Source organism: Dermacentor andersoni, chromosome 7 (assembly GCF_023375885.2).
Source record: "Dermacentor andersoni chromosome 7, qqDerAnde1_hic_scaffold, whole genome shotgun sequence".
Taxonomy (NCBI): Eukaryota; Metazoa; Arthropoda; class Arachnida; order Ixodida; family Ixodidae; genus Dermacentor; species Dermacentor andersoni.
The window spans coordinates 81,588,869-81,607,515 of NC_092820.1; the positions used below are offsets into that span (position 1 = coordinate 81,588,869).

At 49.4% G+C, this 18,647-nt stretch overlaps 1 protein-coding gene across 3 annotated transcripts; it reads left to right on the forward strand.

Moving 5' to 3' along the window:
- Positions 1-1,009: 1,009 nt before the first annotated feature.
- Positions 1,010-18,509, forward strand: LOC126534800 (uncharacterized). Of its 3 annotated transcripts, none has more exons than XM_055072752.1 (4): positions 1,010-1,831; positions 7,771-8,016; positions 12,199-12,257; positions 17,994-18,509. In XM_055072752.1, the coding sequence occupies exons 1-4, from the start codon at positions 1,472-1,474 to the stop codon at positions 18,031-18,033; spliced, it is 705 nt and encodes a 234-aa protein (XP_054928727.1). In that variant the 5' UTR covers positions 1,010-1,471; the 3' UTR covers positions 18,034-18,509. The 3 variants fall into 3 exon arrangements, with proteins under 3 accessions (XP_054928727.1, XP_054928728.1, XP_054928726.1); XM_055072753.1 differs by having other exon boundaries at positions 12,202-12,257; XM_055072751.1 differs by lacking the exon at positions 12,199-12,257.
- The last annotated feature ends 138 nt before the right edge of the window (positions 18,510-18,647 follow it).

The following is an 18,647-nucleotide window of genomic DNA, read 5'->3' on the forward strand; positions in this document are numbered from 1 at the left end:
GAAACGATTGGCAATTATTTTGAGCTCACTAAAATAAGCTAGAGCCATTTCATTCGGTGGATATTTGAGGTCCGGGATGTGTCAGCGCTCATCCAGTTCTTTTTTTTTTTTTTTCATCCTTACGCGCATTTTCATCCTCATTTGTACTAAGAAAATGCCGCATGAAGTACATGCGCGATGCTTGTATCACTGTCGGCAAGTTCCGGGTATAACGTGAGTGAAATACAATCGGCCATCTTCAAGAAAAATATGTTTACGCCTTTAATGAAGACCCGCTCGCATGACGTCGCCAGCAGCGGTGTTCCTGGGTAAGGGGGAGGGGGGGACGTACCTGGTGGACATGACCATTCGTCTGCTATTGAAGTTCTGATTGGCTGCGCTGAAGTACACGTCAGAAGGAGACAGGCGACCCCAGCCAAACAGCACTTCAGCAGCAGACGATATGGACATGCCCACTAACTGGACGCTTACAGAATGACCTCCCTGGACGTATCACAGTACTACACGTCGACGCTTATACGTTTCCGCAATGCTAATGCTTTCTGTTGCCATCGCCTCTACATCAGAAGTTTCATCATCTACATCAGTTTCATTGCAGCGCCTGACCTGGAACTAATAACGCGCCAGAGCTGTCGAAGCCTACACACAGCAATAAGTGCAGTACAAGCAAGAATACAAACGACATAATACTGGCCTACCGCTAACTCAGTTGACGGTCAGCGCTTTGACGCTTGCGTTCTTGTTTGTCGCGTCCTTCGCGCTGTTTAGATTTAGATATGCACTTGCTAGCCCATGGCTATATAGCGTGGCTATATATACATTGTAAAAGAGAGAACAGAGACAGCACCCGTTCACTGGGCCAGGTGTTCTATCCTGTGCCTCGTCGTCTTCCCTCTCTCTCTCTCTCTCTCTCTCTCTCTCTCTCTATATATATATATATATATATATATATATATATATATATATATATATATATATATATATATATATATATATATATATATGCACAGCTGTTTTAGCCCTTCCGCAAAAGAAAGTCACTCGAATGCGTACGGTTGTAAACAGAGATTGTTGGTTCGTACACACCAACGAGGATATTTGGTGACAGCGCGAAGAGACAGATCTGACGAGAATAGGCAACGCATGTGCACTTGTCTTATCCGGTACCCTTCCCTCCTGGCTGTCCCCAACTACTTGCGAGCGGGGAATCACGCCGCAGGTACGAACTACTACAAGCCGCGGTAGCTCTGTCGCCACGACGTTGCGGCACTCAAAGCGAACGTGACGGATTCGATCCCAGTCGCTGGGGCTGCATTTTAGTGGTCGCGAATAGCAAAAAAAAAAAAAAAGAAGAAGCAATTAATAATGAGCGCGCGGACCGTATTTACGGGTGAGTGTTGAACTTGAGCGTAAAGCCTCAGAAGGTAATTTTTTTATATATCACTGGCCCTGTTCTACCGTTCAATAGACTATGAACATGAAGAGCGATGAGCAAGCACCCGAAGCGGGCCCGCAAGGAAAGGAGCAGCCGACGGGGACCCCTTCCAAAGATCCCGCGGCCGCACCCACCGAGGCCGTTTCCCCGATCGCCAGCGGCGCTCCCAGTCCTGCACTCTCGCGCAAAGCCGGGCGCCATTCTCGAGCGCACGGCGTGAAGTCACCTTCCAGGAAGGCCGCGGCTGCAGCGTCCGGGGCGGCTTCTCCGATCGCCGGTGCCGCGGCCAGCCCTGGTCGCCAGATCCGGCGAGCTGTTGGCAAGCAGCAATCGATGTCGCCGAAGAGACTCGGTTCTCCGTCAGCCGTGAGCTCGTCACCGGGTTCCCCCGCGCATGTAAGCCAGCAGTTCTCTGGCGTCGGCGGCCACAAGAAGTGTCTTTTTTTTTTTTTTTTCCGAGCGTGAATGAAGCTCGCGAATACACGCAAAGTGCTTCGAGCGGCCTGTAGCGTGGCAATTTTGCGTTAACATTTCTGGGCTTCTTTCGCGCTCGGGAAGAACCCTTTTATGCAGCACGTATTGAACAGCAACACAAATCTGTATCGGGAGTTTTCATGTCGCTCTACAATTTTCTGATGAACACTTTTCATCTAATTATAGTACTTCTAAAGTTTATTACTAATTAGGGATGACGTGACAGCTACGCGAAATGAATAAAAGATAATTTGACTATCTCTCAGCGGCGGCGAATAACATTACCTTTGTTCTGTCCAGCTGCGTCGCATATGAATGTTTTTAAACTCTTGCTAAAGTTAGCTGGGACACCCGGTACACACTTGTTTAAGCGCTCTATGTTGATTTACGTATGAAGACGGTCTAACCTTAGTGGGTGCGTTAACATCAGTAATTCATGTACGTCAAAGCAGAGGCAGAAGTGTATATATATATATATATATATGTATATATTAGTCATATCAGAAGAAGGCAACAAACATTGACACCAAGGACAACATAGGGGAAATTACTCGTGCTTTAATAAATGAAATAAAGAAACGATAAATTAATGGAAATTAAAGTGGATGAAAAAACAACTTGCCGCAGGTGGGAACCGAACCCACAACCTTCGCATTTCGCGTGCGATGCTCTACCAGTTGAGCTACCACGGCGTCGTTTTCTCATCCACTTTCTTGGGTATTTATGTGTCCTAGTAGAACCCTGGGAGTGTTAGCCAGCGCCACCAGTCACAGACCTTGGCGGCGGGTGTGGAACGTCCTTTTTGCCACAGGCGTCACGAGAACGTGATCTTTTTGGGTGGTTCTACCTGGGAGTTTGGGGTTCTACCTGGGTTTTGGGTGGTTCCACCTGGCAGTGTTCCCAGGTAGAACCCTGGGAACACTCCCAGGGTTCTACTAGGACACATAAATACCCAAGAAAGTAGATGGGAAAACGACGCTGCGGTGGCTCAATTGCTAGAGCATCGCACGCGAAACGCGGAGGTTGTGGGTTCGGTTCCCGCCTGCGGCAAGTTGTTTTTTCATCCACTTTAATTTGCATTAATGTATCGTTTCTTTATTTCATTTATTAAAGCACGAGTAATTGCCCCTATGTTGTCCTTGGTGTCAGTGTTTGTTGCCTTCTTCTGATATGACTAATAAAAATCCGGCCCCTCGGTTAACCCCCTTTCTTCTCGTTAATATATATATATATATATATATATATATATATACAGCGATCCAGGCTGCACGAGAATCACAGAGGAAGGGAAAGCTATAGGACGGAGCTTTACGGGATCAAATTATAGCGAGGAAGTCGGCCCAGCAACCGAAAGGCTCACCGCACGCCGCACTATGTCAACGAAAGGGGCGAGTGTATGCGTTGCAATAAACGATGACAGTTGCGTAATCATATCGGGCAGAAGAATGCTCACAGAGCGGGATGCCGAAGCATCCTGACAAGTGAGCATCGAACAATAATTTAAAAAGACACAATACGCTTTGCGTCCTTGTAGATTGGCAACCCAAATTCCAGAAAAGCTGTTTCTTTCGAGCAGTTCCAATAACAATTTCTGTTGCCTGTATTTAACTCGCATAGTTTAGAGCGTCGCCCGCATATTACTAGACCGTTCGAAACATTGTGCGCATAATAGCGGTTTCGAGCACTTGTTAAAGTGTTACTCCGTGTGGCAGTGATGGTGGCCACTGTGTCTCCACAATCCCTGTGTTGGAAGAGGCGGAAACAGGCAAGCCTTCAAGGTTGAACAAGCAAGCAAGGGTGAAAAAAAGAAAAGCATATCTGTAAATTTTAAACACAAGTTGGAATTTTCTGCAAACGTAGTTTTAGTCGAGTGGCGTGCAATAAATTCCAACAAATAACGACGACGCGTATACTATTCTGCTTACTTTCATACTACGCAGTGCACGACCTAATGCACGATTTATGCTTGTTCTCTCCAAAAGTCAACGAGTTTTCTAATCTCGTGCAATTTTTACGTTGATCCTCACATCGATCGTTCACAAGCTATGTAGCAAAATACAGGCACCAAATAATCAGTTTGACGATCGAGAACATGCGCCCTATCTCGCTCACGTCCTGTGTGGGCAAGGTCATGGAACGCATGGTTCTCAGATGACTTCAAGCACACCTGGACGAGACAAATCAGATGCCAGCGACCATGTATGGATTCCGCCAGCACCTGAGCACCCAAGACGTCCTGATCCAATTACACGAATTAGTGATTAAAAGAGCAACGAGGCACGCGCCCCGGGGTATACTGGCTTTGGACCTGAAAGGGGCCTTCGACAACGTGTCCCACGCCAGCATGCTCGAGAACCTGCGCAAGACGGGTTGTGGCCGCAAGACCTACGGCTATATTAAAGATTTCCTGACCAATAGAACAGCAACTATCCGGATAGGAAATGAACGGTCAGAGCCTGTGGAGCTCGGAGACAGGGGTACCCCACAGGGGTCTGTCCTGTCGCCTCTGCTTTTCAACCTAGCACTCCTGCCCCTGCCCGAACTACTCAGTCAGATCGAGGGCGTGGACCACGCGTTCTATGCCGACGATATAACGGTGTGGACGAACCGCGCGGGGTCCGACGCCTGGGCGGAGGAAGCCCTGCAGAGAGCGGCAACGACCGTCCACGAGTATGCCACGACCTGCGGCCTGAGCTGCGCTCCACAGAAATCGGAGCTGCTCATGGTACAGCCCGGAAGACCGAAGAAAGAGCCGCCGCCAAACATAATCATCACCATCGACGGCACAGTGATCAAACCAACGCAGCAGATCCGGATACTGGGCCTTCTGTTGCGCAGCGACGGCAAGGCGCACGCAGCCGTCAACAAAATCAAGACCACATCGGAGCAAGTCCTGAGCATGATACGGAGAGTCACCAACCAGAACAGAGGAATCAAAGAAGAAGACGCACTGCGCCTGGTGCAGGCATTCGTCGTGTCACGCGTAACGTACTCCGCCCCGTACCTCCAGCTTGCGAAGGTGAACCGCGAGACGCTGAACACGACGATAAGGAAAGCAGTGAAACTCGCGATGGGCATCCCAGTCTACTCGTCAACGCAGAAGCTGCTGGAAATGGGTGCCCACAACACGGTGGAAGAGCTGGTGGAAGCACACCTATCCCACCAGAGAGTAAGGCTGAGCCGGACAGAGCACGGTCGGGCCGTCCTACGCAAGATAGGATGGCAAATTGAACAGCAACCGACAACGGAGCCACTCCCCACAACGTGGAGAGACATTATTAAGACCAAGCCTCTCCCACGGAACATGCAGCCGGGGAGGAACGACGAAAGACGCTCTGCGCGGGCCAAGGCAATGGCTCGACAGCTGGAAAAGGACCCAGAGGTTCTCTACGCGGACGCCTCGCTTCCCAAGCACGGAACCAGAGCAACGGCGGTCGTCACCACCATCGATAAACTGGTCACAGGCGCGTCGATACGGACGACGAATATAGCCGAAGCAGAAGAAGTGGCCGTGGCCCTCGCACTCGCACAACCGGGAGTGAGGACCGTGGTCACAGACTCCCAGACCGCCTACGCAAGCTACCGCAAGGGGAACATCTCTCCCGCGGCACTAGCGATCCTCACCAAATGCAAATCACCGGGACGGGCCGTTGAGCTCGTGTGGGTCCCGGCTCACTCGCAAGTGGAAGGCAACGCACTCGCCGACCACTATGCCCGAGAACTGTCAATCCGGGCCGAGGACGAGCCAGAGCTACCGCACCCCGTGACAAGCTACAAAGAAATCACGCAAATGTACAGAAGCGGCAGATGTAGGCTTCCCCGTCCGCATCCGCAACTCAGCCGACAGCAGCAAACGATCCTGCGGCGCACGCAAGCTGGGTCGCTAGCGCATCCCGTGCTATTGCACAAGATGTTCCCAACAGAGCATGACACTTTATGCCCTTTTTGCAGACGGTCAAAAGGCACTCTAGCACACATTATTGCAGAGTGCACTAAGCTCAAGAACCCCCCACCATCCCTAACCCCCACCCTCCCCAGCCCCAACCCCCCCGAGCGATGGGAGACCTTGTTGTCCAGCCCCGACCTACCGACCCAGCTCGCGCTGGCGGCTAGGGGCCAGGAACTGCTGGACGCATATGGGACCTGCGAATAAGGTTCCACCCCATCTGGTGCCAGCGCGCACCAACCGCCACTAAGCGCTCAGTTCAAAAGTTGATTCTCTCTCTGAGGGACAGTGAGGTGTCTCCGAATGCATCTATGTGGCGAGCACGAAGGCCACGATGCATTTTGGTTGCACGACACCTACGTGTACTACCTCCGGTGATGCCCATTCTGGAGGATTGGACAATGGTGGGCACGGGCCCAGTGGCACACAAATGGGCAAATCAAAAAGAACATACTCTTAACATTATGTACGACTTGTATAAGTTCATCAGGGCGCCCTATCTATACACCTAATTAATATCCAACATTATACGTTAAGGTTTCATGTAGGAATTCATTTAGTTATTCCACTGAGCAAGAATGTGCTCACTGGTACTGCCTTATGGGTCGGCGTACGGGGGCTACATAGGCTCTTTTGCTAGCATTCGCCGCAGGTATATAACCTTCGTATATACAGCGTGTCCCACATAAATTGAGCCAAGGATTTAAAAATGAAAAGCGCATCGGAAGCGAATTGAACCGAACGCGTGCTATTCGCAATAGCCTATAGCAGCTCATACAATTTTATTGTTTTCCCCATAGCTAAACAATTAACCAAGTTTAATTACCCAACATTTTTAATCATTGGCAGAGAACCCCAAGTATGATACGCAGATTTGTAGATAAGCTAGAGAAACCACCGATCGAATTGTTTCCTTTACGATACGTCTCACGTAGTCCTTTTTCCGGGTTGCAAAGAAAGCCCTCGAAATATGAAGGAAGCAACGTGAAGGAGCGTTTGCGCAGTGGTAGTGTGCTACTCTCAAGTGTGCCTTTGGTGAACAAGGTGGACTGCATTATGAATGGCGACGAGGGAGTTCACAGTCGTCCTTTTTTAAAGGCCCCGTGTCGAAGGAAAGGCGGTGTCCGCGTCGGCGTACTGCGCCGGCGTCCCCGTGAGCGATAATTCCCGTATATATTTAGGTATATGTACATGACACGCCTTGCTATATGGCATGCGGTATATGCAGGGTATATTTCCACACCATTCTATCACTAACCTTGCTCATTCCTTTTTTTACATTCTTGACAATGTTATTCCTCGGAATTTCGAGAATTTAGCGAACCCACAAACAAATGTCATGAAACAAAACGCCGAGAGTGTATGCTTTTTACATTAACTCTTCTCATACTTAAATATTAAAATTGCAAAACAATAACAGAAACCTGAACATGAACTTTTTTTTCTGGCGCGGCTGTGCACTACCTCCGGGAGAGGCCAACGTAAGAGGCAGCGTTTCTACCAGAAAGCTCGCCTTCGCGCGTAGCGCTGGCCGCCATTGTTTCCCGGTAAACATTACGGTTGCATAAGCTGCAGTTGCCGGGATGCTATCGCGTTCCACTCTTAAAGGCACAACTTGGGCGTCCTCCAATTTTTAATTCCGGCTGTGACGGCCGTGTTGCGATGGAAGCGGAAGGCAAAAACAATCATGTTTCGGCCGTTAAGCATACGTTAAATAAACCGAGGTGGTCATCAGAATTGATCCGGAGGCGTGGAGTGACGTGGGCGCGGAATTGAAAAAAAAAAAAAAAAAAAAAACATGACTGCACATTTTGCACGCCCAGCGTCGTCACGTGATTTCATGCACCGATTGCTAGCCGTGTATTCACACCTTTGCACAACTCTCGATGACGCATGACATCGGGGTAAATCGCAGAAGCCGAGCAGCAAGGAGGGCAAGGGACACAGGGCCGCTACCAGCCATGGCAAGCGCGCTGCCCGCGATAGACCCGGAGTGGAGCCTGCGGCAAGAGGCGTTCCCTCGGTACCCTCCGGAACCAAAGGAAACACCGCGGCTACAAAGGAGGCAAGTGGCGCCGGCCAAGCTGATGCGGCAGGACCCACGGCGAAGGTGCAGGATCCACCGCAACCAGAAGCTGCTCAAGCTGGCCCCACACCGCAGGTGACGGCACACTTAGTTTGATTGAACCGCCGTGGTTGCTCAGTGGCTATGGTGTTAGGCTGCTGAGTACGAGGTCGCGGGATCGAATCCCGGCCACGGCGGCCGCATTTCGACGGGGGCGAAATGCGAAAACACCCGTGTACTTAGACTTAGGTGCACGTTAAAGAGAACCCCAGGTGGTCGAAATTTCCGGAGTCCTCCACTACGGCGTGCCTCATAATCAGAAAGTGGTTTCGGCACGTAAAGCCCCATAATTTTTTTTTAGTTTGATTCATTCTCACAACATTGTGAAGCAGATGTTGAAATTTTGTGTTAACAGGGGGTAGGAGGGGGTGATGGGAGCGCTGGCGTGGAGGGCGTTAGAACGATGTGTGGAGAGTTTACACGTGACATCACGGACACGGACCCCGCAACTCAACTTGCTAATGACCGAACGTGGCTACCGCGATGACTTCAGTGCGCCGTGCAATCACGCGTAGGTTCTTTTGCTTTTCGACGCTCATCGTTCTTCACCGGATTATCGCTGTGGGCATTTTGTCGCTCGGAGTGAGATGCACCCGGTATGCTGCTGCCACGTTCACTGTTTGCGCAGCTTCTCGATCTGCTAGTGCACCAAGATGGCAGCGACAATGACGTCAATGCAAAACATGCATTAGACATGAATGCCGTGCACTCGTGAAGCTATATTCAACCCGCAGAACGGGTCATTGCACTGATTTACTCCGCGGACGGGCTGAGACGTGGCTTGGCGGGCCTCTTCCCGTCGGTGTTGCTCAGCCGTTCCTTGAAGCACATTTCATTCTTATTTCCCACTTTTCAATGGACACAGAGCTCACGCAAATTTTTCCTGCTTCGCTTTCTTTCAATACACGCTTACTGCTAGCCTTTACCCTTTGAGTGTCAATGACGTAAATATACGGCGCCGCGAAAAAGTCCAAAATGGTCGACGCCGTATACTTACGGCACCGTCTGTACGTTTAAAACGCGCGCCAATTTCCTAACTTTTTCTTTCCTGGCATGTGCTGCCACTATGTGGCAATACAGGGAATTTCTTTCTCGCGCCTCCCTCTCTCGGTTTTCGTTGCACGGTTTGTTTTAGAGCCAGTTTGCTAGGTTTGTTCGATTCAGGAAAAGGTGCACGGCACCACAAACGAAAAGATGGAGGGGGTGTCAGTTACGGTGTGCCGGGCTGCACCCACTCGCTGCAAGGTTCAAGGGTGCGCTGCACCGCGGCGGCACCTTGCCGTGCACGCCGTTCAATCGAGCAGGGGGTGCAGGGTGCCCTGCTGCGCCTGTGGAATCGAGGGCCTACGTGCAATTTACAGTGAATAGGTGCAGAAGGTTCAGAGAAACTTGGCTGAATCGAACAGGACCTGCTCCCGCGCGTCTATATACTACTGCTCGCGCTTAAAACCCCTTAAACTTCGTAAAGTAGTGACACTCTCCTTCTCCGCTTTCACTCCTCCTCGTTCCTCCTCTCTTTCACGCTCCCTCCTCGACCATGGCGCCGCCTACACTGCTCGAGCGTAACAACGGCGCCAACATGCGCTCCTCGCCACTCCGTAGACGCTTCTCGAGCAAAAATGGCGGTGATGCACGGCGCGAGGGCCCACGTGATGCTATTAGGCCAATAGCGACGCGGCGTCGGCCTCGGCCAGAGCGCGCGAGGAGGAGGCGGCATTCTTCAAAGCATGGCAGTACTTTACGAAGTTTAAGGGGTTTTACTCGCGCATTGGCCGCGCGCGGGCGTGCGGCGGTTTGAGTTTTGTTCCGGAGGCGCTTTCGGCTTCTTGCGCTAACAATACTGATGGCTATCTCGTTACTAATCGCTGAAAGGGTGACCGCCTGCTTCTCGCTCATCTAGTGCTCACAGAGGTGCGCATAGGAAGGACGCCGTGCATGCGTTTCCTTTTCTTTTTTTGGGGGAGGGAGACTCGCGATATCTAATTGCATCTGGTAAGCGATAAGATGAAGATTAGCGCATGTTTTTCACACGGTTTGCTTTTTTGACGGGCACGCAAGCATAGTTTTCTTGAGCGCGCTCACCTACGCAGTTCGATTACGCTATATGGACGTAAATATTACAGTTTTAGAACAGGGGCCCCAATAGCTTGGGGCTCCAAAGAGCTTTGTGGGTGTTAGCGTTGGGGCACGGAGGAGTGAAGAATTTTAGAATAGGGCTTTGCGTTTGCGGATAGCGTCTTGCGCTGACAGCGACACTACGGCGTCAAAGAAAAGCTATTAGAAATAATTAAATAAAATATACCATTTGATGATAAGAATAGTAATTTTGATTTTTGTGTATTCGCGTTTGATTACAATTTAGAGGTTATTCTGTAAGCAGAAAACAATTAGTTGCCCTTATAGTATTGTGTAACCAATTTTACATGCCTTCACCAGCCAAGCTTAGCCGTGCCAGGCCTACGAGCTATAAAATCCACAATCGAATTCGGAATCAGCAGCGTCTAATGAATCAATCTTCATAACATACGCTAGACGTGAGAAAGCGATAACCGCAGTCACTTCTCCTAGCTTGCGAACTTCATGCGTTACCACGAATCGAACCCAGTTTGGAGCTAGGTTAGAGCCGTCGCTTCAATGGGTGCCGCCATGCTTGTGTACGCAAATATTTTGGGGCAACTTTTGGGGCTCCCGCTAAATCAGGGAAATAGCGTGCGCAACGCAAAACCCAAACGCAGTTCGCGTCTCGCGCATGCGCAGTGGCTCCGATGCTATTTCTTCGGGGCCTCAAATCGTTTGGGGCACCTATTCTAAAACTCTCTGTTAGTGTAAGAAGAGGAACATTTGACACTTGCAAAATATTCTCGTGTGCACATATTCTAAGCCTTATGTATATAACAATGCATCAAATTTTAAAGTATTGTAAGTTTATTTCCTTTTTTATTGTTGTTAGTCATGAATAAACAGCAGATATATAGCAACCCAAAATATTTTTTCTCACTTTACGGTCACCCTAGAAAAATTACGGAATTCTTTTTTTTTTTCGATATAGGTCCCTCAGAAGAATAGGAATCTCTAATAAAAAAATCCGTCCTGCAGTGGGCGGTCACATATGGCGAAAAAAAATCGACCCTCAAAGGGTTAAACTAGTTCTGTGGTTTTATCTTGAGACGTGATTTAACTTCAGATCTAAGGATTGAAGTTATGCCTCCATGCATAGCGGTGTGTCTCACTACGGTCGTCATTCTCTACGTTTGATTTGAAAGTGCCTGCTAGTGCTTTTTTCCTTGTAAAAGGTTCCCTATTTTGATGAAGCTCTTGAGTACTGCTCTCACCGCATTTTATTTCGTTTCCACATATAACTGTGTGCATGAGAAGTTTTGTCGCTCACTGTCATAAGAGTCATGAGGGTTCCGATCTGAACTGCCATGACCTTGTGCCACTGCAAAGAGACAGCCACACGCGTGAATGGTTAGTAAAGGCTCGAAGGTGCTAAAATCTGCTGTTTTATTAATATGTATCAGAAAACTGACACAATATGAGTATTAAGAGTAAGTTGCAAGTTTCAACGTCCCGAAACTTCACCGAAGGTTTCGTATGAGGCACGCCACACAGCCGTGGTTCCCTGTTTAATTTTAAACGCCTGAGCACAGAAACCACGCTTCACAAGTGTTATTATCTGTAGCGAGTAACGCACAGAAGCCATTACATTACGCACGACTTTTTGGTCCCGACCTCGATTGTAAGCAATGTCATATATTATTTGCATTGGAGATACCACGAATATCACCCGCCTCAGCGGCGAAGCGGATTTGGTGTTGCGCTGTTCAGCCCGAGGTTTCGCGATCGAATCCTGGCCGCGGAGGCTCCAGTTCGATGGAGGCGAAATGCAAAAACAACCGTGTACCGTACAATTTTGTTCACGTTAAAGAACCCCAGGTGGTCAAAATTAACCCAGCGTCTCCAACTACGACGTGCCTCATAATCGTATTGGGGTTTTGGCACTTAAAACCCCAGAAATTATTATTATTATTTTTTTAATATCATGCATATCGCATATAATTCTCTTCTATGTAGCACTGCTCGCAAGCGCCCGCCTTTGTCCTTTCTGTGTCCGTGCCTTAGCTGCTATAGCATCGCATGTGAAACAAACTAATTCAGCAGCGTGTTCCCCTGATCATCATTTCACAACGCCTGATACCCTTTTCCTGTCTATTGCAGCAGAAGGCAGTTGAGACCTCAATCGTCGGTGTGTCAACAGCCACTTGGGACGGTAAACGGTACAAGATCGCAGTAACCTTGGCGTGCTTCGGAACAATCCTTGTCGCTTCCTCCTTAATCATCTACGTTGTGTCTTCGCGCGGACAGAAGTCCTTGCCGCTCTGCAGTACTGAAGACTGCCGTAAGCACGCGAAGCTACTCACCGACAATATCAACTGGACGCTCGATCCTTGCGAGGATTTCTCCGCCTTCGTCTGCTCGGCGGCGCGTAATACCTCGGGTCGGGGCAGCACCAAAGTGGCCGTAATGAACAGCTTCGCGCAGTCATGGTACGGACAGTTTCACAGCATGCTGCGTGATGGTGCTGAGAAGATCCCTGCCGGAAAGAAAGTTTTGGCCATGTACGACAAGTGCCTTCATTACGCGTCGGACAAGGCGCAGCCAAAGCTTTTTCTCGATTTTCTAGCGAGCCAAGGGCTAAGCTGGCCCGAGCTGCCTGCGCAATTGCCCTCACCGTTGAATTACATCCTCAAGGTCTCTTACAAATGGCAAGTCCCGCTCTGGATAACTGTGAATTTGTTTAAGTCAACGAATCAGTCTTCTCGGGGGAGACGTGTCCTGCTGTACCCTGGTTTCTACATCCCCCTCATGTGGAGCAATCACAAGAAGGCCACGAGCTCCTATGGCTACACTCAATACTGGGATCAGTACCGCAAGCGCTTATATCCGGACAGTGCGACGAGACCTCGCCTGAATGAAAGTGCCGTTGACGAAACTGTCGCGGTAGAGAAGGACGTGCTCGAAAGCCTGAACGCGGTGTTCACATCGAAAGCACCTGAGCCGGCGACGTTCTCGTTCGGTAATTTAGAAGACAACGTACCCAACGTATCGAACAGCGTGTGGCGCCAAAGCTTCCAGAGTGCGCTCCTTCTGGAACCGGAACTCAGTTTAAACGATACCATCGTAGTGAGCGACGTCAACTTGCTGAAGACAATCGCCAAGCTTCTCTCCACGTACGACAGAAGGCAGCTGAACATGCACCTGACTTGGCTCCTTGTGCAGTACTACGCTCCGGTCTCAGATTATCGCCTTTTTATGGATTTTTACGGCAACGATACGCAGATCGCCGCGGCTTGGCTACCTATGTATTGCGCCCGCCACGTAGAAGCACCGTACCGAGTCCTCATCCTTGTCCTAAGCCTGGTCTCTCGCTTCACAGCTGCAGACAGAAGGATCATCGACGATGGCTTCCACGGCCTAGTTTCGGCGACCGTCGACAGGGTCCAGAAGTCGAGCTGGATGGACCGTCTCAGTAAGGACCACATCTCGAAGAAGCTGCTCGCTGCGAAGATGGCTATTTGGCCTCCAGACGATCTTCTCAAGGAAGGCGTGCTGGACAGCATCTACTTCGCGTTCCCGGGAAAGGACGCCTCTTTGGCCGAGTATTGGATCGACACCAGAAGAACCATGCTTCTGATGAACACGACCGAAGACTACGAGGAAGCGCAGAGGCTGCTCTGGAACAGTCCCCTGTCCTACATGAGCTACGACTACGCGTTGAACACCGTGAATATTGCAATGTCTGTCGTCGCAGAACCGGCGTACTACGCACACGGTAGCAAGGCTATGCTACACGGAGGGCTGCTGTTCCTCTTGGGAACTGCACTGGCGAGGGCTATCGACAGCGAAGGCCTTCAGTGGACGTCAGACGGAACAAAGGTCAGCAGCATCGTGACTGCATCCACGCAGCGTGAATTCAAACAGAAAGATACCTGTCTTTCTCATCTGGGCAAGAGCTTGCACCCTGAAGTGCCGGCTTCCGCGATGTCCTTCGCCGCCCTCAGGCAAGCCCACATTCGGGACGGAAGCGCGCCCCTCGCTCTGAACGAAAGGCTTACAGAGGACAAGGTCTTTTTTATGACGCTCTGCTATTTGACGTGCAGGAGCTCGGGAGACAGGGACCCCTTGGGCCTGGACTGCAATAAGGTGGCGCAGAATTCTGAAGATTTTGGCAAAGCCTTTAACTGTTCAAAGGGATCGAAGATGAACCCTGATGAAAAATGTCTATTTTTTTGAAGAACAAGACAGAATTAAGATATAAATTCTGATGATATACCAGGCGACAAGACCGTACTGATTGCAAGTCAGACTGGAAGCACGCTTGTGTCCACCGTAATTAAGAAGAACGTTTCCATGATTTTCAATGTGCGTGCAGTGTACGATCTTGACTTAAATACTTAATTCGAATTATTCTACGTATGCTTATTTTCATATAATATTCACTAGCCCTTGTGCATCATAGCAAACAAGCAGGACATATATTAAACTGGCACAGTACCCATCTGCATGTTATTTCCTAGGTTGTCTTAGTTTGTGTTTAATTGATAGTTCATTGAACAGGTGCGGGCTCTGTGAGTGGGCGGAACCTGATGTAGCGTTGTTGCATGGTGGACTATTGTGGTCTGACAGAATAGAAAACATCTGTAGCGCCCAAAGCAGTGATTACGGCGTCTGAATAAACGGGCGGAAGGCACTAAAGCCTACCTTGACATCGATCCCGTGGTGGGCCGATTATTTTTTCCAGGCTTCGAAATGGACCAGTTACGCTCACTCTTGGTTTATTTAGTGGCATGAGCTTCTAGTAACTCTTGTTTCTTGCGGAGCATTTCCGGTTCACCTTTTGAGACTACCGGGGACGAAATTCAAAATAAGTAAAAAAAAATATATATAAAGTATAGTGCAGTACAAAACTCATGGGTTTCATTATAGATATACTAAAGCATAAGTTTAGTTACAATTTGAGTTACAGAAGTGTCTGGAATAATTGGAATGAGGATTAAATGATTACCGCATACCAAAACACAGATTCTCAGACTTTAGCGACCAGCCATGTAAGCACGACTTTGGCGAAACTCCTAGAAACCCGGAAGTGGAAAGCGGAAGTAGTGACGTCACGCACAAGAAGGTAGCATAATATTTAACCGGCTAATTAATGAAAAACACATGCCTGGCATAGACTGAAAATCCGCCTAGCAGAGCGGTTGTAACGTCACTCCCTCCTCTCTGGCAACTCTCCCGGCGCTCACCTGTTCGCTCGCTCGCTCGCTCGCTCGCAACAGCTGCGCCCGCGTGCTCGTTACATGCTCTGACGTCGGCACCGGACAGGGAGCGTAAGGTGCGCTTCGTGCGCCGCCAGCTAGGGGAATACGCCCTGCCAGATGGCTTGCGCTGCGCTTCCTCCTCGCCCTTCCTCGCTCCTCGCCCGCATATTGTGCCAGGGGAAAGACGTTCGCTCGCTTAACCTAAAGAACGCCAACGCTGAGGTGGTAGTGCCAGTATGAGTCAAACATTACGGTTGCCTATAATTTTTTCTCCCTAAATGTAGGCGGTCGAATACACGGACTCTCTTGCGCTTTATTGCAGTACCAATTATACATGTTCGAGGTGGGTTCGCGCCGTCGCCGTCAGCGCCAGGTTGCTGGACCGGGTCTGAGGGCGCATGGGCGGACCAGCGCGCACCCGCTCGGCCGTGCCCAAGCGTGGCATGTGAACCTTGTGATTGGCAGTCACGTGATGGGTTGCGACTGCCAGGGGGTGCAAGGGCGAGCAGGAGCACATCGTGCCAGCCTAGCCGAGCATGCTGGTCTCTCGTGGCGCGCTGTCTCTCGATTCGCCTACGGTTGTACCTCACGCTATCTGACGAGTTACGGAGACGCAGCGAAGTTGACATGTTGAGGGAGCGGTAGCGTGGAACGTTCGCCACAAGCGCGACGCTCAATGTCGGAAGTCATGTGATATTCGAAGCCTTTCAAGAGCGGCGCACTCACTGTAGTGAAGGCGACCAGTGCACGGGACAAGAATGCCCGCTGTCACCACTGCTCCCTACGCCAATTTTGTGACCGCGATCGCTCGCGTTCGTCGAACAAGCTCGCTACACGTGACTTACGACTTGCAGCACCACGTGTATTTGGTAAGTCAATGGTTGCGGCCATTTATGCTGCCGATACAACGACTCAGCTTTACTTTGTGAAATAGTATACTTTGCTATCGCTGCTAATGATTTGCTATTCGCACGAACCTGCGTCGTCTTTTTCTGTCTTGCTGTTTCGGCCGCGAAGGACAATCCACCCGACACAGGACAACACTCGGCGAAATGTAGAAAGGTACTTTCGAAATTGTGTAGTTTTTTTTACGGCGAAGCTGTCTTTGGCTAGGATCCCGGGATTTCTTCGCGGCGTAACATCGACAGAGAGAGAGAGAGAGAGAGAGAGAGAGAGAGAGAGAGAGAACAACTTTAGCGAAAACTATCATCATATATGGCTCATACCCCCTAATGCAATGATTCATTCCCCGTAAAGCAGAGGCTACAAGCACTCAGCAAAGCGAAGCGAATGGTGCACACGTTCTTTGGAATCGCACATACAACATACAGAACAGCATTTGTTCAATAAAGAACAAGATAAAAACAAGCATCCGAGCCACATATTTGATGATAAGACACTCCTGCACCTGCCTGCAATGCGAAGCACCTAGGGCTTCCCGCATACGTTTCGCGGTAAAGATTACTGTTGCGCTAGATGCCAGAGCGATGAACTTTCTACAGTTCCATACGCTAAAGAACCCGCCTACCAATTTATTAGCGTTATGACAGTGCTATGGGAAGGCCATGCATAGTCAGGACTCCTCAAGAGCAGTGTGGATACTGGGCGCGGCGAATTCCTCTTCTCTCTGCATGGTCCACTCTTTGTGGACCATGGTCAAGACTAAGCCAAGTCGTAGGCCGTCAATTCTGTCCTATGCTAATAATTAGGCAAAGTGCATGTGAATGTCGCCATGTGAATAATTTCAACCTACCTCGCAACGGGTAATGGTTCTAGTTGTCGTTTACAGCTTAGCTGTCCAACCACCTTCACAGCGTGGGTTGGAGACCATATTTTTAGGCGAAGCAACGCCTGGTAGTCGTAAAATGTGGGGAAACAACGAGCAGATGAGATTCGATGTACTACGTCACTCTTGCTTTGGACCCGAAGGTAACAACTCATAGACATTCGGTTTGTCTGTGTTATTAAATCGAAGCTCCTTCTGCTCCTCCCCCCCTTGGTGGGCGCTGGCTGATGCTGTTGCCAATTACACAACTTGGGCCATAAGGTACGTCGCCCATTACACAACTTCGGTCACAAGTTATGTTACCGAATAAACAACTTAGGGCAATGAGTATGTGCACATGTGTAGGTGCCACTAGCTATGTGCCCGAATAGGCAAGTATGTAACAAAAGCCAAGAAATTAGGAAGAATTAAGGCAACAAAACCAGAGCGTGGAGAAAGAAGTACAGCGAACTAAATTAGACTGGTACGTGCATTGAGCGACTGTTAAAGTAAACATAACAGTGAAGCTTATGGGAGTGGAAGAGAGAGAGAGAGAAAATTTATTCTTAATTATTAGTGGCGACTTCCTCGTAGGGTGGGGAATTTAGTTCAGGGCCCCATTGGCTCGAGCCACTCCACGTGCCTGCTGGATCGCTGCTCTTGCCGCTATAAGTTTGTTCTTGTTCTTGTTCCCTAGTGAAATGGCGCAACCCACTCTGGATGATCGGCCATGAATCGGGCGCTGAAAGAACTCTTGGAATTTTTTCGAATAGATTAGGGTGAAATGAAATGAGTATCTTGCAATTGGGATTTAAAGTGCCTATTGTTCCATGTATGAATTATCTATTATCGAAATATTTTTGTGAATTTTGGGAACATTCTAAGAATCTTGAAGAATTCTAACATGCATTTCGTTTTGTCTCACGCAGAGATGTGCAGAGGGCTTCACAAAGGTTCCTGTGGCTGTAACCCAGTGCTCAGGTATGGACGACCGCACGTCAAGTTTCATCCTAGACGCCAGCGCTCGTTTCTCCCCTGGCGGAACGATTTCATCTGCAACGGGTGTAGGCTTTCGCCGCCGCTTCCTTTAGCGGTCGCGCCCGCGTTCAGTTCGCGCTGCGCGTGAAACGTTTCTTGTTTGCGACGGCGCCTCTTCGGATGACTGGAAATTATTATTGTGTTGTTAACTGTCACGACAGCAATGTAAACACGAAAGGGTTGATGCCACCAGTGAAATTCTGCCGATTCACAAGAAAATGGTACGAAAAAGGCAGACGACAGACATGGATTACTGCGGTGCGCCGAGCGAAGTAAACAGCTGGCAAACGAAGCGAGCTCGTTCATTGATCACTCCTGAGTGTATGACGGTTTTTATATGTAACCCACATGAATTTAACAATTACTTGGTACATAATCCTTTATTCATATATAAACTTTAAGTTGTTCGACAAGCGCTTGTCCTGTCTTCTTTCTCGTGTTTCGTTTGTGTGTGCGCTGCCCAAGAATGGAAAGCACTTCTGTTGTATGCGCTAGCAGTGGCCGAAGTTCACACGTACCGAGAAATTGAATATGTGCACGATGCA